The following is a 24,334-nucleotide window of genomic DNA, read 5'->3' as shown; positions in this document are numbered from 1 at the left end:
GATTAAGGTGGAGGAATGCTATTGCTGTTTCTTTATCTTTGTATTCTCTCACCAAAGAAACAGAGCTCTCTTTCTTTTCAGTGCCTGCAATTAAACAGTGCTTAAGTCAGTTGCAACATGCAGGTAGACTAGCCAGAACTAAAATAGGTTGTCTGTAAATTGCTTATTCATTCAACCTTCATTTGACAGAAGTGAAATTCATTATTCTAGGCTCTTTTAGCACTTCACATGTGCAGAACAGTTTGCTAGGCTAGTGGTTTTCAGCTCTGGTTCTGCATCAGAAACATTTGTAAAACTTTTCAAAAATACCTGTGCCAGAGTTCTACTCCAAACCTACTGAATCTGAGGCTGGGGCCCAGGCATCTGTTTAGTTACTCTGAGGAGGCAGGAACTTAGATCATCAAGCTATCCATACGATTCCACACTTCCATACTCTTTAACTGTCCTGCCTATACTGGAGTTAGAAAACTATTAGTTTGCTAAATTTGGCCCTCAGACAAATTTCATCTGATAGATAACAATGTTTTTTAAAGGCTTTGAATTCATTGTCAAATTTTAAAAATGAAATGAGATCTCACATAAAACCCAGAATTTCTAGTTTTGAAAAATTTAAAGATCTGCAATGTCACTAAAGAAGGTGGGAGTCTTGACCAAAGAAAACACTGTAGTACTGCAGGTCTGTGCTGAAGGCCCATTTGGGTTTGCTATCATTTCTGATAATAGCCATGTACCCGACAATCTTTCTCTAGCAATTTTTGGCTGCTGTTGGGCACACATAACTAGAAGAGAATCTTGGATGATAATTTAAACTGCTGGTAAGGGGGCACCTGGGTGGCTCAGCTGGTTAAGTGTCTGCTTTTGGCTCAGGTCATGATCCCAGAGTCCTGGGATCGGGCCCCATGTCGGTGGGGGGGGGGGGGTGTCCCTGCTCAGCAGGGAGTCTGTTTCTCCCTCTGTCCTTCCCCCTGCTCATGCTCTCTCCCTCTCTCTCAAATGAATAAAATCTTTTAAAAAAATAAGTAAGTAAAGTGCTAGTAAGAAAGTTAATGAAGTTAATAAAATGTGGCACCATGAAATCTAAGCTCGGTAAAGAAGAAACAACAGGAAGAGTCTGATGGGTAGGGGAAACTAGTGAACACATTGAGGTCTGAATGATAACAAAGAATAATCAATACAGCAATTAGTCCTGATGATGGTGATGGTGCATATTATGTGCTTATTCTGTGCCACTTTACTAAGCACTTCACATGAATTAAACTCTCACTGCAAACATAGAAGTTAGGTACTATTATTATCCCCACTTTAAAAATGACACAAAGACTGGTTATGCAATGTGCCTAAGAAACAACAGCTAATAAATGGCAGACGTGGGATTCACTTCCTGGCAATCCGGTTCCAGAGTCTATGGTCCTAAATTATTATGCTAAATAAAATACACCTTGAGCAAGTAACTAGCTAGAGGACAGAGGTTAAGATTTCAAAAAGGATATTTAAATTATGATTTAGAGCGGTGTAATTCCGAGGAAAGACAAATTCTAGGGAACTGAGGAAGAATAACATAAATGATGGTAAACTTGGGGATTGTTATGTACAGTAATCAAGTTTTCAAAACAGCACACAATTCCAGGTAGCATGTATCAGCCAGATTTCTTAGCTTCAAGCAACACAAGCTAACTGGCTGATGAGGCAGAACATGAGTTTATTAAAAACCTAACAGTTTCAAGGCTAAACATCTAAGAACACCTAATACCACACTGCCAGACTGATTAGATGAGAAGTCCTGTTGCTAGGAAACACCAGATGCTACAATCAGCTCTGCTGTCATCCAGGAACCCTGTAGCCATTGCCATTGCTACCGTCCCCTAGGAACGCTGCCGCCGCTGTGGCTGCCAGGACACAGAACTGTGAGAGTGCTCTCCAACTATGCCTTCTTGCGCTGCTGAACTCCTAAATCACAGAGCCCAGAAGAGGTCTCCGCAGGGCGGAGTTCACATCCTGCGCTCTTGCAAGGGAAGCCAGGAAGGTGAGCTTTTCCTTCCACCCTGGTGAGGCAGGGCTTGGAGTGTGGGTCATTCCTAAAGCACAGGAGTGATCACAAGATGCTAAGGGACCACCAACATGATGAACACCCCTTACAAAGTTACAAAGAATACTGGGAATACACATTACCTTCCAAGCACATTTCAGGAGGGTTTGTTCTACACATTCGCTTTAGCTAAGGAGTGAGGATGACTCAGAAAGGAACCATAACACACATATATCTTAAAGTGTATTCATTAAAAATGGGGGTGAGAGCAGGAAAAATACCAACACAAATATGCACCACACATTATGAGGTAACCTAACAACCCATAGCTTAATAAATCGATAATGGCAAGTCTCAGTAAACTATATTTAAAAAGCAGGAATAGAAAAAACTGAAATGGTAGTTAACACAACTGATAATAATAAAATACCCTTCACCCAAATTTCATAAATTGTCTGTAATTGTACATGGTGAGATGTATGCAATATTGTGTGGCATGCACACAGAATACTGATTTAGAATCATAAACAAATTAGTTTATTTATGAATACCAACTTTCAGGAATATTTAACAATTCGTTTTTTAAGTTACAAGACAGTAGCTCTTAGCCATCTATGAAAATGAGTCTACAGATTTCAGTAAGAACTGAAAAAGGGTCTTGGGTTTTTGAACTAGTTCCTGACCCATCAAATGATCACCAATCAGGAGCTGAGATGTTAAGACTCTCAATTCCACATGAACGTACAGGTCCACTTCGTGACACTGTCAGACTAAATATGGTCTGGTGGTACAGATTCTCAAGAGAGAATTAGATTGACTCCGTGTGGGTCACATGTCCGCATCGGAATCAATCGGTTATGGCATGGAATTAGTCACCTGGACAGGCCTCGCTGCAAAGCCTCTCTCTTTAGTAGGGAATATGGAGATACTTCCAAAGCCTTCTATTTATCATAACACCAACCACATCTGTGCCAATATGGACAATATAACAGCAATCTGTGGCCTCTCACAGTCTGAGAATTCACATGTTTTGGAATATAGGTGAGGGAATAGCCTCTAAGGGGAAAATAAGGGAGAATAAATAGTTGTCCTGATTTATATCAATTTTCCATTTCATATTTTAACTTTTCATTGAGCATCCCATCACATTTTTCATGCAGCAGTAAGTTCCCCCACACCTCAAGTAGCAACTCCATCTCCTGTATTTCCTCCCTTCCTATTGCCCAGCTGCAAGAAAGGGAACCACTGCCTTCCCCATTGCTCTTTCACCTCACCCTTTCGAGGTCACCTTACAGGAATCAGATAGGCTAAGTGATGTCATTTAAGGGAGACTCTCTCCTTTTCACTCACGGTGAAGGAGATCTTGCATAGACTTCCCTAAATCATCAGGACACCTTCTGTCAGTTTAGATTATGCAGAAGTTATACTAGCGAAAAAGTTATACTTCTTAGAGTAATTTATGTGAGATATGTCCTTTACAATGCCTACATTAGTGATTGTCCATATTATGAAATGTGTCAGATAAATGTAAGCTGTATTTGATTTTAACACTTAACTCTGATCAGTCGTCACAGAAATTCAGTCAGTATGGTTATCAGCTTAAACCTCTAAAAAAGGGACAGAAAGACCTCTACATAGCAGCTAGAGTGATCTCTAAAAATGTAAACCAATCCAAGTCAGTCCTCTGCTTAAAAACTTTCAGTGTCTTCTCAATGCATTTGGCATAAAATCCAAACTTTTTGTCCTACCAACAAAGCCATATTTCATCTAGCTCTGTTTCCTTCTTAAAGCTGTTGTGTTCACTAATACAGCCCTAAGCCTGAGTACGGTGACTAACACAATGTAGGTGATCCAGAAATATCTGCTGGATGAATGAATGGCTATCACATGATTACTTTCCTGTGTTGCTAACTACATCCTGAAGGAATGGACTTGACTCAGCTTCAAAACAGCATCCATTTATTCCTAGAGAGATCAGAAACAAATAGCTTACTGCCATGCTTGCTCAAAAGGCTCAGAACAAAGTGCAACAGGCTATAAATGACATTACCCAAGTGTGTATCTTAGGACACTAGTGCCACAGATGTTTCTTCATAATGGAGTTCAAGTGTCACATCTGTACACCTAACTGCCTACTCAACACCTCCATTTGGATGATTATGAGAGGTCTCAAATTTAGCAGTCCCAAACCGATTTCACTTTCATTCACTCAGTAAATGGCAACATATACTTCTAGATCAGACCAAAACCTCTAAGGTTTTCCTGACCACTAATTCTCACATTCTCACCAAATTCATTAGTGTACCTTGTTGGCTCTACCTTCAAAATATATCCAGAATCTCAGCATTTCACACATACTCACTGAAGTGGCCCAAGCCACTATATTCCCCTCTACACCCACGCTGGATTGTTATAATTGCCTCCTCACTAGTTTCCCTACTTCTATCTCTGCAATGTACTCTCAACACAGCAGCCAAACTGATCTTCTCAAAGTTAAGCCAGATATGCCACAGATCTGCTGAAAATCCCCCACGGTGTCCCATCTCACTCAGAATTATAGCCAGTCTTTTCAATGGTTTGTACTGCCCTACATGAACTGGCTTCTGGTTATCTTTTTATCTTCAATGTCTATCACTCTATTCCAGAAATGGCATGCAAAACAGGCTCCAACCTCAGGGCCTTTGCACTTGCTATTCCTCTATTTGACCAATGAGGCCTTTCCCTGACTATCCTATATAAAATAACCAACCCCAACTCCACACCCAGTTTTCTCCAGCCCCCTTCATTAGTTTCATTTTTCTCTACTATTTGTCATAATATATGCTTACTGTATTTGCATATTGCCTGTTTTCTCTGTCCAAAAGTTAAGTTCTACAGAGGCAAGCGCTGTGTTTTGTTTTATTGTTGTTTCCCTAGGACAAACCCTAAGGAAGTAAGGTGTGCGAACGTGAGCGTCTGTATGCTTTGGGGGGAAGGAGGGAGGGACAGGAAGAGAGGCTATGGAGTAAGAAACTCCCATTAAAATATTTTAAAAACAATATTCCTTGGAATGCACTTTGGTAAACTCTAGTCTAGATGATTTGGAATTAAAAGAAGGTTAGAATTTGCAGCCTTCTGACCCTACGAACTTTGACTCATAAAACAAATATTTTAACAGATAAAGTATGAAATGATTCAATTGTTAAAATACTAAACTATATTCTAATGAAACTGGCTATTTCTGTAATCTAATTTCCTAACAGCTTTAAAAGGTATATAGCATGGTGAGGTGAAAAAGAACAAAAATTTTGTTCTAATCTTGTTCAAATTATCTTTCTGAGCCTGAGACTCATCTGGGAAATACTCACCTGGGGTATTGCTGGGAGAATGGAACGTGATAACGTACTTAATGCCTAGGACTGACAGCTGGTTTAGAGTTAAACAATCAATAGTCATCCATTTATTTCTTACAGAACTGAAATAGTTCTATTTCAACTTCTAAGGAGCAAAAATTGTGAGTTTTTTTCTTAACATAATGGCAAATTTTTAGGAATTAAACAATACCAGATTTTCTGACATCTCAGAGCCTGATCCTGATCTCTGCTCTACAACCACTTTCTTACCGTCATTATGAAACAAGCCCACCTGGCCCAGAGTGGTAGAAAATATCTTTTGATTTGGTGGGGTTATTAGATATCTGGACCTGCAACTCTCACTAGGGAATAAGGAAGAAATTTCCAGAATGGAAAACAGATCTAATACTATAATTTTGTACTGCAGAGGGAAAGGCCCTACAAGCTTTGGTAAGAAAAAGTAAAAAGCTCAACATCATTTTCTTGACTGATGGGAATGCACTAAATATACTGTGACTCAACCAAAGGAATATCTCATTGGAGTGCTGTGACATTTTTATGTTGGTCACAAGGAGTTAAAAGCTTTTTAAAAAGTCTGAGAAACTCTGATCTAGACCTACCCACTAGAAGTGTTTACAGGTTAAAAAACAAAAAACCCCAAAATCCCAAAAAAGTTAACAGTGTCCAAGTAAGAGCTGGGAACTGGCTCAAAGCGGACTTAAAGACAGATCCTTCTAACCCGTAGTCCCAATTCTCAATATATTATATACTGACTATGGTTAAGGAAGAATTAACTGTATACCAGGTAACAAAATGTTTCCCCCCATTCAATAAAAATCACTGAAACAAAGGTTTAATACTTGAGTTCTTTAGTGTCAAATATTTGCCTCTGCCTCCCATAGCCTAAGAAGGCATATCTTTAGCATTTAATAAAGGCTTCGTTTGCATACAATTATATCACTTAGTATTTACAACAGTCTTGCAAGCTCAATGGTACTGGACCCACTCTGCAGACAAAAAAACCAAGGTTGGGTGAAGTTAGGTACCTGTCCATGATCACAAAATTGGTGGCATTAGAATTCGACTCAGTCTAACTCCAAAGCTCCTTCCACTACACCAAGCGGCCCTACCACCCCCCACCGCTCCTCCCACAGGAAAATAGAACTCGAGGAATTTACAGAAAGAGGAGATATGCTTTTCGGATTTTCTTGGTCGTATTTAATGACTTAGTAACCCGCAGGTAAGAGTTACAGAAATAAAATACATTGTTATAAAGTGCTGCAAGATTATTACCGGCACTCTTGATAAGACCTTGTCTCAACTGAACGTACCCACAAATATTTTCACAATTCAAATGTAGCATTTTTACAAACTGCTTGGAAAATCGGGGGACTGTGCCCTCAAGCGGTCAAACGGGGCCCATCACTGGAGCTCACTACTTGTTCAGCTGGTGCAAAGGCAAACCAGCAACACTGCAATTTTCCTGCAATCTCCCAAAGCGGGAAATGCTCTAGACTCACCAAAAGCATAGGTGCCCGCCCTCGCCCCCGCCCAGGGAAGCTAGGCGCATGCGTCTGGCCGGGGGCTACCACCGCGTGGTGGCGCCACTGCCCCCCACGCCCGTTTCACCCGCTCAGCCCGCTCTTTCGAATACCTTTGTCTAATTCCATAAGGGCAGAGTTAGCATCCAGCTCCTGTTCGCCATAGCCGGCATCTGCCAGGAAAGACTTAGTTGAGTTTGACGCCATGACCCGAATAGTCACTCGACTAGCCTATTTAAAAAGATTGCAAACTCTGCCCCAGCACCGCCATCTTCTTCCACCACCTTCTCGCGGATTTTTCCTCCGCGCTCTGTCAAGCCCTGTTACGCATGCGCCCTGGTCACCCCGCCGTTCGCCAGCGCCTCTGCGGCCCCCCGCGCAGGCGCTCAGGGAGCTCCTGAACTCTGGGTTCCCGCGGCTCGGAGAAAAGGAGGCGGGGATTGGAAGGGGGAAGTGACTCCGAGGCGCCCGGACGCCTCGGCGGGAGCCAATCAGGGGGCGTGACGTCAGTTTGGCGGGGAGTTTGGTGGCCGGGGCTTACAGTGGCGGGAGTTGGAGGCAATAACTAGTCGTGTTCTGAGGGGTGCAAGATACGATTTCTGCTGAACCTGAGGGGCATTTCCACGGCTTTTCTGTCAGTTGAACCTTTTCCTCTGGCCCAGATGCTGTTCAATTCGGTGCTCCGCCAGCCCCAGTTCGGCGTCCCGAGAAATGGTGAGTAACGGCCCTAACCGCTTCTTCTTGCTGGCGGGCTTCACCTCCCCCGAACAACACGGCGGACCAAGGCCGACTCCAACTCTGTTTCCCAGCCCCCGACTTCTCCCACGGCCAGAGTGAGTTCGTGTTAGCGAGGACTACTGAAGAAAGCTGCACTTTCTTGCCCTTGGGACACTTTTAATCGTAATCGGGATTTTTAAAATCGTAATATGGGCTGAAGGAGGGAAGAAAGTCGAATCGACTGGCCTTCTTTACGGCTTCTATGTTGCACGGTAACTGGAAAATGCGTGCATTTGTGTGTGTGTGCGCGGTTCCACAGCTATGGGAGATCGTCAGGACTCGTGTTCACTGATTGATTTGTTGATTCACTGATTCATGTGTTGTAGAACTTTAGTGAGCCCTACTATTCGTTATATATACTTGTGAGTGTGACCCGCTATTAAAGAACTCATTCCAGCCGAGAAGACAACATCTGCTTCTAGCATGGTCAAAAAAATGTTCCCCCTGATTACTACATGTGCGTAAAAATATGAAATTACAGAGTGAAAAATGACCATAACCACCTCCCCCAGAGATAACCACTCGTGATAGATTAAAGTAGATTATTCCAAATGTTTTCCAATGCCAAGGTAATATGTATTGTTATTTACAGAAATGGGATCAAAATGTTTTGTTTGGTTTGTTTTTCACTGTAACGGTATAACTTGGGGGATTTTTCCAAAGTATGTAAAAATCCAACTTCCTCGTTCCTAAGTTCTTAAAGAATCCAAATTCCTAAGGAACTTGAGGCTCCTTAGGTTAAAATATCCCCAGTGGGAGTTTTGAGCTTAGGTTTGGGTGTCATTGACCTGAAACTTTCTGGTAAATTTCTGAGGCGGGAGTTACTACCCAGACTAAGGTTGGATACAAATGAAATCTCTTTCTTTTAAAAATGGACTAGGTCTTCTTTCCCCTTGAAACCATGTGTAAAACAAAAAAGAATCTGAGAAGGGAACTTTTTATATTAAGGCAAAGGTCTAGGAAGAGGATATTGAGAAGTAGACTGAGGAGTAGTCCCACAACTTCCTGCCCCCAATCTGAACTTTATACCGTTCTTACCTACTTCCCCCCTGGATAATCTTTGTGATTATACTCTAAATACCCCTCTCTCTGACTCTCCTGGAACCTTGCTTGGGTAACTTCTCTGTGCTCTGTGTTAAGTGTGGCAGTACTGCCCCGTGATAAAGAGCTCTGTTTTTGGAATTAAACTGCCAGAGTTTTAATTCCAACTCCAGTCTTTACCGCCTGTGAGTCCTGGGGCAAGCTATTTATACTTAGCCTCTATCTTGTAACAGATATTCTCCTAACTCCCCAATCTTTCTGTCTACTCCCCCCCCATTTACGAATACTCATTTATTGTTATGTATCAGACACTGAAAGTCATTCATTGGTATAGATTATGCACTGAACTTTATAGGACCATCTTCTTTCCCCTTTCATGTTGGTATTCCACTCTGGGTCTCTTTTCTCCTTCTGCCTACTCCTACATGGATGAGCCACAACCAGGGTTTCTTCCACTACTACTTGCATCCTTCCATTCCCTATACTTTACATCCATTCCTATAAAAGCTGTGTGAGTATCTTCATCCACCAGGTCAATCCCACAACCATCTCAAACTCAAGTACTCAAAACTGAACTCACTTTTCCCCCAAACCTGCTATATTACCTATTTTAGGGAGTGGTCCTGTTATTTTAGACTAGTCTTCCCAGTCAGAAACCTGAGTCAGTCAAAATTCCTCTGTTTTCCTCAAGGTGCAGAAGGTTCCCTTAAAATCTCTTGAATCTGTGCTCTCTCTATTCCAACTGATTTTTGCCTCATCACTATAACTTGGATCTGTTCTATGCTTACCATTCCATTTCCCTAGGTTGGACCCTAATAACCTTGTTATAATGTCTGCATTATAACAAGGTTCCCAAATTGCCTCCTAGTTTCCCTCTCTCCCCTTTATTCTCTACATTGCTGCCAACAATCTTTCTAAAGTGAAAATCTGATTACTCTTCTATGTATAAGTTGTTATCTAAAAGTTTTTATCATAGGTTTAAACTTGCTGAAATTTATAATAAAAATGCTCTGTCATTTAAAATGTACCTGATAGAATATGAATACTGTGGTGATTTGATGATCATTTCAATCATTTTTTAAAAATATGAACAAACTCTTTAACTGCCAGATTTTCTATGTACATTTCAACCTTGAACAGTATAGGGATTAGAGTCACCAAACCCCACGCAGTTAAAAATCACCTATAACTTTGACTCCCCCAAAACTTTACCAATAACCTCTTGTTGACTGGAAGGAAGCCTTACCAATAACATAAATAGTCAATTAACACATACTTTTTATGTTATACATATTGATACTGTATTCTCACAATAAAGCTAGAGAAAAGAAAATGTTACTAAGAAAATCATAAAGAAGAGAAAATACATTTACAGTTCTATATTTGTGGGAAAAAATCCACAGATAAGTGGACTCCCACAGTTCAAACCTATGTTTGAGGGTCAGCTGTAGTTGCTTTTTCCTCCTTGATTTTATTTCCACTTTATTTTTCCCACAGAATTTATCCTAATGTAATTTGATTCTAAGTTTGAAAAATTATTTTATTGATCACGCTGTCATACACCTCTGTGAAAAAAATAAACTCAGTATTTTCTGTAATCATAAGGCTCTGAGTGTGAAGTTTCCTCTGAATTGAATTGTTAAAATTCCTAGTATGCAAATGATCAAAACAATATAGACTGAATTTTGATAAATAAATGAAGCAAAAAGTAAAATTTTATTGGAAGTGTATCTTTTAAAGAGATGGATTTGGCTGTTTATGATGTCTTTATTAAAGGAATTATCCTATTGTCTCTTAGTTGAGTCCCAGAAGTTTTTGTACCTTGGATCAGTGCATGGTATAAGACTGGGGCATGGAATTGCCTTTCTTTTGAAAAGTGGAAGAAAAGCAGTGATGAAGGGCAAGGAGGAAAAAGAGCCTCAACCTTCTCAGATCAGTTATAGAAATGCACCTATATCAACTGCTTCTCTGAAAACTCATGTCCCTGGATACTCCTTGAAAAATTGGCGTGTAATCCCAGGGTCTTAAATTGTACATTGAGGAAAGAATAGGCTTTTCCAAATGAGTGTTATGGGGGAAAGCATTACGCATTCATGTTGGAAGCAGCATAGCACAATAAGGATCCAAAAGTTGCTGAAGAGACCAGTCCGCAACTGTGTGTTGTAGGGAGTGCAGAAATGGAGGGGTAGATAGAGACAAGTTACTAAACCATGTTAGGCGGTTTGTTGGTGTTTGGATATTAGTCTGTAGGCAGTGAGGTAGAGTTGAAGGAGTCACTGTTTAATTGCAAAGAATTAGGTATCCAGAGCTTATCATGTTCAGTTCCGCCTGAATTGTTCAAGATTTGGTCCTTTTGAATTTGTACGTTGCAATCATTAGATTATTATTATTTTTAATCCCAAACCACAAGTGTATATATACAGAGGTTTTTGTTTTAAAATTCATTCTGTAGCTGGATATTTGTGAACTCTACAATATAACTATTGTAGTCTTTCTTTAGTGGTCTTTTGATAACTTGTTTACACTGATACCTAACCTTGAGGTAATACCCCCAGGAATAATTACTAAATCTGGATTGTATTCTTTGCCTCTTTTGGACTGATTCCTTCAGCTTATCTCTAGGAACATCAAAGCTAGATTTTCTGAGGTTATGTCAGCCTGAGATGTCTTCTCCAAAGAGTATTTTTGATGAAAAGTGATAATTGAAGGTACCCTAAAATGTGAGAGTTTATTAATTATTTAAATAGTTCTAAATAGATGGTAACTTCATTGTTTCCTGATGCTCAATAAACATTTAGTTCTCAGTAACCATTTATTTAATGTTTCTTTTATATATTTAAAATGTGTTGATCTACATATCTAAATAATAAAACAAATCTTCGAAGATTGCTTACTATTTATTTAGGACCATTATGCCCATTAGATCTCTGACCCAAGCAGAATAAATGCTCCCTCTACCCTGAATTTCTTCCTCTTTTGTGTATTCAGTGGAAACTTACTCATCTCTCAATGTGTTTGATTTCACCTCCTCTAAAGACTTCCCTAACCCTATTACTAGCCAGGGTTTAACTGATTATACTCTAGGGGTAGGTTTATAGTTTAAGATAACTGTGAGTTGTCGTGAACATTTTAGAATCCTAGAATTTCAGTACTAGAAAGAGGAAGTGAAATTAGAGTTTACTTGTGAGTATGTTAGTAGCTAGGTAGGCAAATTTACATACATTATTTCCTTTAATTCTTTAACCATTGGATTATATATGATGTTGCAGGTAATTAAAGAGTTTGCAGTAATGTTGATTTAGAAACTCTGGAAACAAAATGTTAATTGAAGAAAATGGCAGTTTTAATGGTTGTGGTAGTCTTTGGGGTTGTGTTTTGTAGTTGTCATCAAAGGGTGCAGGAGGAATAAGATCTTTTTTAATGTGCAAAGGCCATTTGTTTCTTAAAATCTTTGGTGTACCAGCAAGAGTCTCCATTTAAGATGGTAAGCCTATCTTAAGTTGACAGTGCCCTTTATTTTAACCTAAGGACCCCTTAGGAAAATACCAGAGACTGTATTATAGAGGACCCTGAATAGTGAGTGGATTTATATAAAGTATATAAAGCTTTTAAAAACAAACATTTACCTCTGCACTTGTTAAACGTATTGAAATGTGATGATATATTGAAATTCTATAAAGAATTGTGTCTTACTTTAGGGTGGTCTTCCCAGTACCCTCTACAGTCCCTTCTAACTGGTTATCAATGCAACTGTAACGATGAGCACACTTCTTATGGAGAAACAGGAGTCCCAGTTCCTCCTTTTGGATGTACCTTCTCTTCTGGTAAGAGAATTACTATGTAAGCTAACTGTTCAGAAATGGTGTATTTCATCCTTAAAAAAAAATATACCGGGGTGTCCCCCCATTCAAGAAAAAGTAGATGATAGAATTTTTCTAATAGCTGTTCTCCTCTGATTTATGAAATAGACTTTTAAAATCTCTGTGCATAATTATATATTTCCTCTAAAGCATAGGACTATCGTAGCGTTTTGTTTTGTTTTAACTGATAGTGGGAAAGGATTGCAAAGGTTCAGCCATCATGAAAACTGTTTTGCCCAATGGATGCACCTTTTGGTCTGATGGAATCTCTCTGTAATGCATTGGGGAACTTATAAACAGAAATAGAGTACTTGTCCCCACTGTTAATAGTTTAAGAGGGGAAAAATAAAACAGTATGAAAAGGAAATTTAACTAATAGACTCAACCTGCTGGTGGCCTATATTGTATACTTTTCTTTGCCATTGGTCAGTATTACTCTTGTTTTATTTAAGTACTACCCTTCTCTAAATAAGGGATTATCTGAAGATAATTTTGGTGGTTTTGAGTCATTTACTAAATTAGATATTATGGCAAATTTTAAGCAACCTTTCATTCAAATTACCTCTCTACCATATCAAATGCTATTTGGGTAGTAGCAACTTCCCTCTTCAGATTCTTTTTATTTAACTTGTAGCTTTCAGTTTATCTGTATTGTATTGTTTTCATAGCTTTATACTCTGCTTTAAAATTTTTGTGTTACTCTTTATGTATCTTATTCTTTATTTCTTATTTAGCTCCCAATATGGAGCATATACTAGCAGTTGCCAATGAAGAAGGCTTCGTTAGATTGTATAACACAGAATCACAAGCCTATAGAAAGAAGTGTGTCAAAGGTAAGTCTAGGCCTAAAATTTTTGTTTTAACATTATTTTAAATTCATAAAGCCTCAAGTAAATTGTTATTTGAATGTATTCCCAATTATATTCACTTCTGATGAAGTCTGTTTAGGGACCAGGCTAAAAGAAAATGGTAGATGGCCCTTCTGTCAATACTATAAGTATGGCAATACCTTTACTGAAAGTTGAAAAAAACAACAATACGATTTAGAATTAAAAACAGTTCTTCTTTTAAAAAGTTAAATCTTTTACACTTAATGTAGTTGGAGGAAACACTACTTTAAAATATTTATGTTGACCAAGCATCTCTCTTATATAAAGCAAAGTTCTACTGATCTTAAGAAGCTAATAATTTGGAACTAGTTAAGTCAAGTGTGGAAATAAATAAAACAGGCTGTGAATAATACAGCTGTACAAAAAAAATGCCATGGGTGTCAAGAGGAAAGCTTTCGTGTAGTAAAGATGGCAAGGACAATTTTTCATAAAGAGTAGAACATTTGAGTTGGACTGTAGTATTTAAACCTATGGAGGTGGAATAGGACATGCCAGGTGGAGGGGAAAGCATTAGCAAAGGCCTAGAGATAAGAAAGCATAGGCTATAATTAGGGAATAGGGAGGGATCCAGTTTGGTTGGAATAAGGTATGTGGAGACAGTGAGAGATAAACCTTGCAACAGAGATAAAGGCCAAAGCATGCAGAACCTTAAATGTCAAACTACTTTAGATTCCATTCAGAGAGCATGATGAAGATTTTTGAACTAGAGAATATTTCAGGAAGATTCCATTTTGGAGAATATATTACTAGTCACTTCATGGAAAGGAATTTGATATCAAATGGTAGTTCTCTCTAGTAGTGAAGGAAATATGTAAGTTCTGTGAGTACACAAGTTCTCTTTGGCCCATGGATTATAGGGCGCTCATGACTTATTTTTTCACTCTAGCTTTCAAGAAATTCAAACTGCTATTGATATGGCTACCCCTGAACATAGTCTAGACATTTCACATTCACCATTTTCTTTGTTTAGAATGGATGGCTCACTGGAATGCTGTCTTTGACCTGGCCTGGGTTCCTGGTGAACTTAAACTTGTAAGTGACTTTGAATTTATTGGAATCTGGGTGAATACTGGTAAAGTGTTACTTTATTAAATTATGTTACCTTATTTTTTGTAAGGTTACAGCAGCAGGTGACCAAACAGCCAAATTTTGGGATGTAAAAGCTGGCGAGCTGATCGGAACATGCAAAGGTCATCAGTGCAGCCTTAAGTCAGTTGCCTTTTCTAAGTTTGAGAAAGGTAGGTCTGTGCCTATCCTCTTTCATGTCCTTAACCTCCTTTATGGTGAGTTAATAAGAAGCTTTGATTGTTTGCACCCTTTCCCCTGTCAGAGTTGCTACTTTTCCTACATTGAGATTGAGAGTCTCATGACTGAAATCCTCCATGAGATTAAGTTGACTTTTAGTACCATTCTTGTGGACATTATCTCCAGCCTGTTCCTGTAAGAATCTTCAGGGGCGCCTAGGTGGCTCAGTCGTTAGGCGTCTGCCTTTGGCTCAGGGCATGATCCCGGCGATCTGGGATCGAGCCCCACATCAGGCTCCTCTGCTGGGAAGCCTGCTTCTTCCTCTCCCACTCCCCCTGCTTGTGTTCCCTCTCTCACTGGCTGTCTCTATCTGTCAAATAAATAAATAAAATCTTTAAAAAAAAAAAAAAAAGAATCTTCAGATAGTTTTTTTCTATAATCCTTCACATAAGGTAAACATTTATAAACAGCTACAATACCTCTGTTCAACTTTGTCCTTTAAGGCCAAAACGCTGTACTGGACACTGATTAACTCTATTTGTAAATTAGTTACTTTAACTCTGCTAGTAAAATTTTACTTAAATGGAGAGTGGGGCTGGAGTGGGAAACCTGATAAAATGGACATGATTCTCTACCTAAAAATTTTACCATTTAATTACTTTAAATGGCCCAATTCCCTAGTATGTTTCAACTATTATTTACTCAAAATTGATCTTTCTATATTTATTTTACTATTATAATGGAGAAGGAAGGCTTTAAGAGTGATATATAATACAGCACAGTACTGTAGCAGCTAGGGAAAAACTTAGGAGTGTCTGAATTAGCTCTTCATTTCTCTTCATTTCTTTTCTCCTTCCTCCATTAGTTTCTCATCGAATATATATATATATATATTTTTTTTTTATACAAATAGACTAACATCCATCTCAAAGAAGTGGCTGAATTAATCTGACTTTAATCTCAATTAATAAAGACAAACATTACAGTCTTCTTTATCATTAAGAAATGCTCTTTTTAAAAGAAACATTTTCATTTACTCACGTGAGCACTCAGAAATATTAAACTGAGTTGTTGAGCTGATTCGGACTCAAAAAAAGGTCAATTTTAATTGACTGTGTTTGCTTTTGAGAGTGGAACCGTGAAGTATATATGACATAGTTTTTATCTCTGCAGAAATTTTCATTAACACATCTATTGTATAAAGTTAGGTATGGTTGTATTCTAGTTTACTACTGTGTTAGAGTTGACTCTGAGTTTAAAAAAATAATGTAATGTCATGAAAATTAACCTTACTAAAGGTAAATTTATTTAAAGAATAACAGAAAAGGAAAACACTATGTCTTTTGATCCCTTTGCTTAATTTTTAAAATTCTATACGGTAAATCTATGCCAATATGGCCGAGTAGAAAAGGCATTGAATTAGAACTTGGAGCTGGTAGCTTTTATCATGGCTTCTGGTAATCTGTAGGTGCTCTAGCATGAATTACCTAGTTGGACACTGTTCCCCATGGCCTCATAGTTTGGTTGGTAAACACAGATTAGATTTTAGATCTTCAGCCAAATGCCTTTGTACAGGGCACACTTTTATAATTATACATAGAACCCCTGTGTTTTATTCCGGTTTCTGCCTCTAAACTCTTGGGCAAAGTCATTTTTATCTCCCTGGACTTTCATCTGTTGATTTTTTTTTTAATTTTATTTATCTATTTGTGAGAGAGAGAGCACAAGCAGGGGCAGTGGCAGGCAGAGGGAGAAGCAGGCTCCCCACTGAGTGAGGAACCCAATACAAGACTTGATTCCAGTACCCTGGGATCATGACCTGAGCTGAAGGCGGACACTTAGCTGACTGAACAACCCAGGCATCCCAATGTTTTTGTTTTAACAGGGAATTAACTCAGTAAGAGTCAAATTGCAGATGTCAGACCTACAGGAGGGTCAGATCTCGATTCAGTTCTTTAATTTAAGCCTTAGTTATAAGCCTCTTTTGCTTTTCCCTTGCATATATGGTTCAGGGATCAACCAGAGACCTGTGCTAAGTTTAAACACAGAGTTAGAGTTAGCCTTTCTCTGGCTCTCTCCGTGGTTCCCCTCTCGCTCTGGCTCTGGCAGCTCTTGTTACCTCAGTCTGCTTCTCCTCGTCCTCTGGCTTGAAAGATGGCAGGTTCTGTATTGGCATCTTAGCTGCCTGGTACTGATACTGCAACTGTGGCCGCCTTCAAGGTACAACTACAAAAGCCAGTAACTTAGCCCAGGCCAATCACTTGCTTCAGGTGTTGACTTCCCTCCAAAAATTGCATGTTTTCGTTCAATTTATAAAGAGGCCTCAGGTAGTTGGTTTTTATGTTTTGTCCAGAGGTTACAGCTAATGCAAGTGGATTGGTTTGGTAAGTGCTCACTCTTCCACACAGGAAGCAGAGTTTTTTTGGTTTCGTTTTAAAGAATAAAACATTACAGATAAATTGAAGTTCCCCTATGTTCCCTTCTCCAATCCCGTTGCCCTTTTTCCATCCCTAGAGGCATCCTCTTTCACCGTTTTGTATGGATCTGGTCCATATTTTTATACTGAAGACAGTACAGCTTGGAGATTTGGAGAGTGGGCTCTGGATTTATTCTGCTAGGAATACCTTTATAAGTTATTTATCCTCTCTATGCCTTAGTTTTCTTATCTTAAAATGAGGATAATAATATCCACCTAATAGGGTTGATAACAAGAATCGAGATAATGTATATGAAGCACATGGGATAGTGTGTGAGCGCTTAGTAAACTCTCAGTATATTTTGGTTATTGCTTTTTCATTATTCTTTCCATAGGTATACTACATATAGTATTTTATGTGTTTTAAGAATATTTACACAGAGGGATTATTCTCTAAAGCATAGTATTTTGAGTTCTTTATAATCCTTCACAGCTTTGTTTTCTCTTATTTGTTGTCGAGCCATATATTTTTTCATTTTTAATTGCCTATGCCAATTACAGTACTACCATATAATAGATGCTCTAGGAAACTTGAAATGCATGCATTATTGGCCTGGTTTTGTTAACTTCTTGATAAACTATTTATTTCCCCATAGCTGTCTTCTGTACAGGTGGAAGAGATGGAAACATTATGGTCTGGGACACCAGGTGCAACAAAAAAGGTAGCCTAATTCCATTTTAATTTTGATAAGTGTGAGATCACCTCATACTTATTTTGAATGAGTTAGTGATTTCATCCGATTACCAGCAGGTGGCACATGTTCATAATCCCTCATTTCTTCTGCTCACTGTTCCAATTCTCAGGATTGTTGTGATTGTTGCAAGTATTACCCTCTGTATTTATCTCATATTGTCTTCTGAACTATGCCACTTACCTAAATTATTGATAGAATTGGAATTATTAATACATGGGCTCAGTGGTAAACGACCTTTTAAATGTTATTTGGCTTTAAAGAATTGGATTAAATTAAACGTAGTTATGCCCACATTGCCCCCATGATACCATTAGTAGAATGCAGTGATCATCTAACTGCTTACTTCCTTTTTAAAAAATAATTTATTTTTAATAAACTGTTTTTCAGAGCAGTTTTAAATGTATAGCAAAATTGAGTAGAAAATACAGAGAGTTCTGAGTACTGATATACTCCCTATGCCTACTGCCTTTCCCACTATCAGCATCCCATGGCAGAGTTGGACATTTGTTTAAAAAGCTGCACTTGCACTGATACACCATTAGCACCCAGTGTCCCTCAGTACTTTACAGTAGGGTTAACTCTTGGTATTGCACATTCTATTGGTCTTGCCAAATGTGTAATGATATGTGTCTATCATTATAGTATACAGAATAGTTTCACAATACTAAAAATCCTCTGTGCTCATCCTACTCTCCCCCTAACTCCTGACAACCACTGATTGTTTTTTTGCTGTTTCCAGAGTTTTACCTTTTCCAGAATGTCACATAGTTGAAATCATACAGTATGTAGCCTTTTGAGATTGGCTTCTCTCACTTAATATGTATTTAAGGTTTCTCCTTGTCTTTTCATGGCTTGGTAGCTCATTTCTTTTTACTATTGAATAATGTGCTGTTATCTGGATATACCACAGTTTATTTGTACATTCATCTCCTGAAGGACATCTTGATTGCCTCCATGTTGTGGCAGTTAGGAATAAAGCTGCTATAAATATCGTATGCTTATTTCTCTTCTATACATCATAATGGCACCAAAAGAAATGTAATGCTGTAGTTCTGATGGCTTCTAATTTTTCGATTAAGAATATAATTAATTCTGAGCTCTTATGTGAAAATGTTACATTCAGCATGGGACTAAAGTTCTGAAACCTAAATCAGTTTGTTTGGACTGTCTTTCAGATGGATTTTATAGGCAAGTGAATCAAATCAGTGGAGCTCACAATACCTTAGACAAGCAAACCCCTTCAAAACCTAAGAAGAAGCAGAATTCAAAAGGACTTGCTCCTTCTGTGGTAAGGTTTTATAGCTGCGTACACGTGTGCAGATCTTAACATGGAGTAGGATGGAATCTCATTTTAGGTAACTTGTTGGGCATAAAATAGCTGTAGATTAAGTGAATGAGAATCTTCATTCAGTGGTTTATTACTTAACTGCTCAATACTTATAGTGGTAGTTCTCAAACTCTAGTGTGTAACACAGTCACCTGGAAGCATATTAAAAATTCGTCTTCCTAAGCCTCATCCCTAGAGATCTCCATGCATACACTATCTACAATATAATGTAATTTATTAGGAAAGGGGGGATAGTTTGAAGAAGCGTAATAACTACCATGATAGAGTTTTCTATGAGGTGGGTAATCCCCATTTTTTACATAACACAAACTATAGGAAATATGTGAATTTTTAATATTTTTTAAACATTTGCCAAAATATTTAAATATATTGAAACATTTAGGTAGAATGTAATATCTCTCTAGTACCTTGTACTCAAAGCATAAAGCTTAAACATTGCCCATAATACATCTTTTTTCTTTTAAAAAAAATCACCATGGCTTTTACTTTAATGTGTTTATTTTTCTAATATTCCTGGTCTGTAAGAGCCAAATTAATATGTTGGAGAAGTGTGTTTACTAAAACGTTAGGACTTGAAATTGCATACCAAGAGTAGGAACACAGGCATGAGTGGAAACTGACAGGATTAACAGTAGTTTTTGGCGGCCAAATGGAGTTAAAATGGATATCAGATTCTGAGCCAGGAAAACTTGTTAACAGCAATTAGGAGGTGAAATTCCATTGAGCTCCTTTAAATTTTTCAGAGCACATAATCATCTTTCATCAGTAATTCTTTAGACACTCCTATGTGACAGTTTAGGTAGATGGTGACATTTTGGAGATGAAACAGGCACAAGAAAGTTAAATGAGTTTCCTATGGAGATGTAGCTTATTAGTAGGACTGATTTTTAAGTAGAACCAGGAGGTTTAGACAAATATTTTATTCACCTGTTTGTTTCTCGAGTGCAAGTCAAAGTCAACACTATGTACTATAACTTAATGATGTTTAGGTCATTTTAATGCTAAAATTACTTCTTGGTCAGTATATCTGATTTAGGATTATTGGAGAGGGAAGATTTAGTCTCAGAATTTGGGTGGGGGCTATCTATCATTTTCGCACCTTGGTCTCTTGATGAAGATTATGATACCCAAGATAGGACTTTCTTCTATCTTTTTCTGCCTTATGCTGTCAGGATTTCCAACAGAGTGTTACTGTGGTCCTCTTTCAAGATGAGAATACATTAGTCTCAGCAGGAGCCGTGGATGGGTAAGAGCCTTTATTTCTTGGTTCTTTTGATGAGATCTCTTTCATAAACTGTGATAGGGAAGTCACCTAGTCCCATTATAATTGAATGTGTATGCTTTTAACTTTCAACATAGTGAATATCCAGCTGAGAAGAGGAACTACAGATCACACTGAAAAATATCTAGTTAGGACTCTTGCTCAAATAATTAAATGAGGTAATCCATATGTCACACTTAGCACATTATCTAGCACATAGAAGTAGTGTTGGCTGTTGCTGCTGTTGTAGAGAAGCTGGATGGGTAGCTCACTTGTCCATGCAGTGTAATTTAGGCAGTGAATCTTATTTTCAGGAATAAAATTTCTATTATTTTGGATTTTTATCTTCTCAGGTTTAGTAATACCCTAAAAGTAATACCCTAAAAGAAGGGGAGTAATCTACCTATATTGATACTAAGACCTAATGACTTTCATATACCTGCCATCCATGATTGGTCTGAATGTTTGGCTTTCGAATAAGTTTATGGTACTTCTTGATTTGTTGCTTTGTTACAATAAAAATTCTCTGAGTGTTTTTAAGCACCCTTCTTTGCCCTTTTATTTATCATATCTCCCTTCAAAACTAATTTTAAAAAATGATGGTTTAATGAACTAGGATTTCCATTGTGTCTTCTGGACAGTAAAACTCGTCTGTGGACCAAATTCTCAGGCACAAATGAAGGATCATCTCAAGGTTACTAGTTATACTTGTGAATGGCTGTGAAACCTTGCTGTTTGTTTCCAAGGATATTGCCCTTTTAGATCAAGCTTGTGTTTTCATGTTGCTGATACACTAGATATGAAGGGGGTGCCTGGGTGGCTCAGTTGGTTAGGTGACCTACTCTTGGCTTCCACTCAGGTCCTGATCTCAGGGTTGTGAAATCGAGCCCTGAGTTAGGGCTCCGAGTTCAGCAGGGAGTCTGCATGGGATTCTCTCTCTCCCCCTCCCCCTGCTCTCACTTGCTCTTTCTTTCTAAAAATAAATAACATCTTAAAAAAAAAAAACTACATGTTGAGAATTAAGACAATTATACCAATAGATGAAATGCAAAAATACTTTATTTTGCAGGAAAAGTTGTTTAGACCAGACTACTTAAGGAGTTACATATAGAGATAAAACCATAGGGATAGAGCTTGTTACTTACAACGTTAGAGGTTACATACAGAGTGTTAAAAGCTTAGGAAGCACTTGTTTTGCTTTGGTTTTTTTCTGAAAACAATGAAACAATGACCATTGGAACCCAACCTTCATCTTCCTTTTCCGCTCTCTTGAAGTAAACTCAAGGTAACCCATCACTGGGTCAGATCACATCTGTTTCCGTTCTGCCAGAGTTGTTAGCCTGACATTGGAAACAACAGTATGAGATAGTTCAGTCTGTTTCCCAATGAGATCTCCTAATTATACCTGGTTGATGTGCCAGAGGAGTTAGATTAAAAGTCTTTTCACGTTCAATGTAGTTGAAACTGGTTGGAGTTGGGGGGGGCTACAAAGTAACTTTCTTTACCTTGGTTTTTAGGGTAATCAAAATATGGGATTTACGTAAGAATTATACTGCTTATCGACAGGAACCCGTAGCATCCAAGTCTTTCCTGTACCCAGGTAGCAGCACTCGAAAACTAGGTAAGCCTTTTTATACCCTATAGGACCTTTTTGGAAATGTGAGTTTTTGTTAAAATTTTAAAACTAAATATCAAGCTAGCTTTCAGCAACATAGACTTGAGATTAACATGTGGTTGTATCTTTTGGAAATTCAAAAATAAAAACTCAGAAGAATATTTTTGGTTTGTATATATTTGGGGGAAGAATAATCTGATAATCTTGTGGAATGATCTTCTTGCCTCAACATTGTCACCTCAGTTCTACTTGCTGTCATCAGGACATGCTAACTAAAGTTTCCTTTTTCTAGGATACTCAAGTCTGATTTTGGATTCCACGGGCTCTACTTTATTTGCTAACTGCACGGATGACAATATCTACATGTTCAATATGACTGGATTAAAGACTTCTCCAGGTAAGGTCTTAGCTATTTAAAATCTCTACCTGGGAAAATAAAATAAAATAAAATCTCTTACCCAGAAACTAATGCAGAGGTCTTTGTTATTGATAATTTAATATTGATCTTTTTTTCTAAACTACATTTTTTAACACATTGGAGGGCTTTGGGGTCTTTGATTAGTTCTAGTGATGTTTTCATAGGTATATTTTCCTTGTGCTGTTTCGCAAGTAAACAGAATCCTGCTGTATATAGTGACTTAATTTTATTTTAGCAGTGAGTCTTTCCTGAAATTATGTCCTTTTGACTATATTTAGAATTGTCTCAAATTTTGTAGGATATATAAAGCTGTTCTCAGCTTTTGTCTTGTTCAGGGGTTGTTTGTTAAAATTAGGGGGATGAATTTTTTAAAGTATCTAAATAGTTTTTATTTACCTCAGCCTTCTTAATGTTGGGCAATGTCTATTTTATCCCTAGTTTTCCCTAACCTCACCTTTTTTTACTTCAAGAAAATTAAAATTGGAATCTGGTGTTTAAAGTTGATACATGGCACTTTAAAAGAAGAAATGAAAGTTTCTCAGTCATACTCTAAGAAGGTTTTTTGGGTTACATAATTTTAAGAATATTATCAATTACTTAGGCAAGCTACATATTAGTAACCTTGTTTTTGCTCAAGTATAGCTCTGTCAGAAACAGACAGATTCTATAATCCCTAAAGCTACCTACTTCCCACTAAAGTAAGATGTGCTGAATTAAATAAGAAATCTTAAAACAGTACAGAAGTAGGCTTTTACAGAAGTTTTCAAAGACTACCCCAAGCCAGTATTAGGAGTTTGAGTTCTGTGACAGCTTCACAGTTGGTATTTCCAATATCCTGGATTAGGTCTGGTGTTGTCTAAATAAGAGCAAGAGTATTTGGAAAAGGGAAGCAGTTTATAACTTCTTTTGCTGTTTCCCTGAATGGAATCAGAATTTGGACAGCTTCTAATTTAGATGGTCATATAAAATAGACTTTTCAAAATCTTTCTCCAAAAGTTATTTTCAAATGTACAAGAACTCTTTCTCTGTCATTTTTTTTGTAGTCTGACCCTAAAGGGGTCTAGTCAAACAAATATGCTTAAGGCTACTGTACTAAAAATTTAGTAGCCTTTTTCCTGTGCTCCTAAAATTATTTTGTTGGTTCCTATAGATAGGTAGGTAGGTAGATACATTCTTTAGAAATTGAGTGACAGATGTGTGTATGACATTGGGTAATTGCTTATCTTTTTCAAAACTTCAGAAAGCGTCCTGGGTTTAATACTTCATCTCCTGTACTTTTAATTTACAGTGTTTTATTATACTAAGAGATGTTTATAAAGATGACTCGGAAGCACTTCACTGAAGCATTTTCAGAGTCCAGATTATCAAAGAAAGTTTAAGTTGAGCTAGTCAAAGCCAATACAGGCTTTAGGTTTTTTGGAATGGTTTGAAGTATTTAGTGTACTTGGTTAGACCAGCAGAGGGCAATAAATACTTACAGGTCTAGTGGGAAATTTGGTCTGTAGTTTTCTATTCACAGAATTAAGAAAGATAAACAATTATATTATAGTTTTAGAGCTGTATTCAGAGCAAAGGAGCCTGTTTATTTTGTGGGGATTTACCTATCAGTAGATAAAAGGAAAATGTGTATCTGAATTGAGTCATATTCTGCTTAACATCCACAGTGGAAGTATTGGTGTGGAGAGTATTTGATATGTAGGCTTTTTCTTGAAAAGCTAAAAATACAAAGTCCTTTTCCAGTTTTGCTCTGGCAAAAGGAAGAGATTTCTGTGAGCACTAAAGGAAAGCTATTAAGTCCCTTGATAATTC

General features: G+C 37.9%; 2 protein-coding genes across 4 annotated transcripts in view; one reads left to right on the top strand and one right to left on the bottom strand.

Moving 5' to 3' along the window:
- The window catches only part of INTS7 (integrator complex subunit 7), an 88,994-nt gene extending 81,681 nt beyond the window's left edge, over nt 1-7,313 (bottom strand). The window contains exon 1 of one of the 2 annotated variants that reach the window (XM_026509099.4): nt 7,013-7,313. In XM_026509099.4, coding sequence (XP_026364884.1) covers nt 7,013-7,106 — 94 coding nt within the window. In that variant the 5' untranslated portion in view covers nt 7,107-7,313. The remainder of the gene's footprint in view (nt 1-7,012) is intronic. The other variant, XM_044387819.3, reaches the window with a different exon arrangement.
- A 124-nt stretch (nt 7,314-7,437) lies between these two features.
- Nucleotides 7,438-24,334, top strand: part of DTL (denticleless E3 ubiquitin protein ligase homolog) — a 41,574-nt gene continuing 24,677 nt past the window's right edge. For both annotated transcript variants that reach the window (XM_026509100.4, XM_057315589.1), the window contains exons 1-10: nt 7,438-7,613; nt 12,416-12,541; nt 13,312-13,410; nt 14,438-14,499; nt 14,585-14,705; nt 17,785-17,850; nt 19,059-19,171; nt 20,404-20,477; nt 22,010-22,113; nt 22,400-22,504. In XM_026509100.4, coding sequence (XP_026364885.1) covers nt 7,562-7,613; nt 12,416-12,541; nt 13,312-13,410; nt 14,438-14,499; nt 14,585-14,705; nt 17,785-17,850; nt 19,059-19,171; nt 20,404-20,477; nt 22,010-22,113; nt 22,400-22,504 — 922 coding nt within the window. In that variant the 5' untranslated portion in view covers nt 7,438-7,561. The remainder of the gene's footprint in view (nt 7,614-12,415; nt 12,542-13,311; nt 13,411-14,437; nt 14,500-14,584; nt 14,706-17,784; nt 17,851-19,058; nt 19,172-20,403; nt 20,478-22,009; nt 22,114-22,399; nt 22,505-24,334) is intronic.

This window comes from Ursus arctos, unplaced genomic scaffold, assembly GCF_023065955.2.
Source record: "Ursus arctos isolate Adak ecotype North America unplaced genomic scaffold, UrsArc2.0 scaffold_2, whole genome shotgun sequence".
NCBI lineage: Eukaryota > Metazoa > Chordata > Mammalia > Carnivora > Ursidae > Ursus > Ursus arctos.
This window is presented reverse-complemented; position numbering and strand designations above follow the sequence as displayed.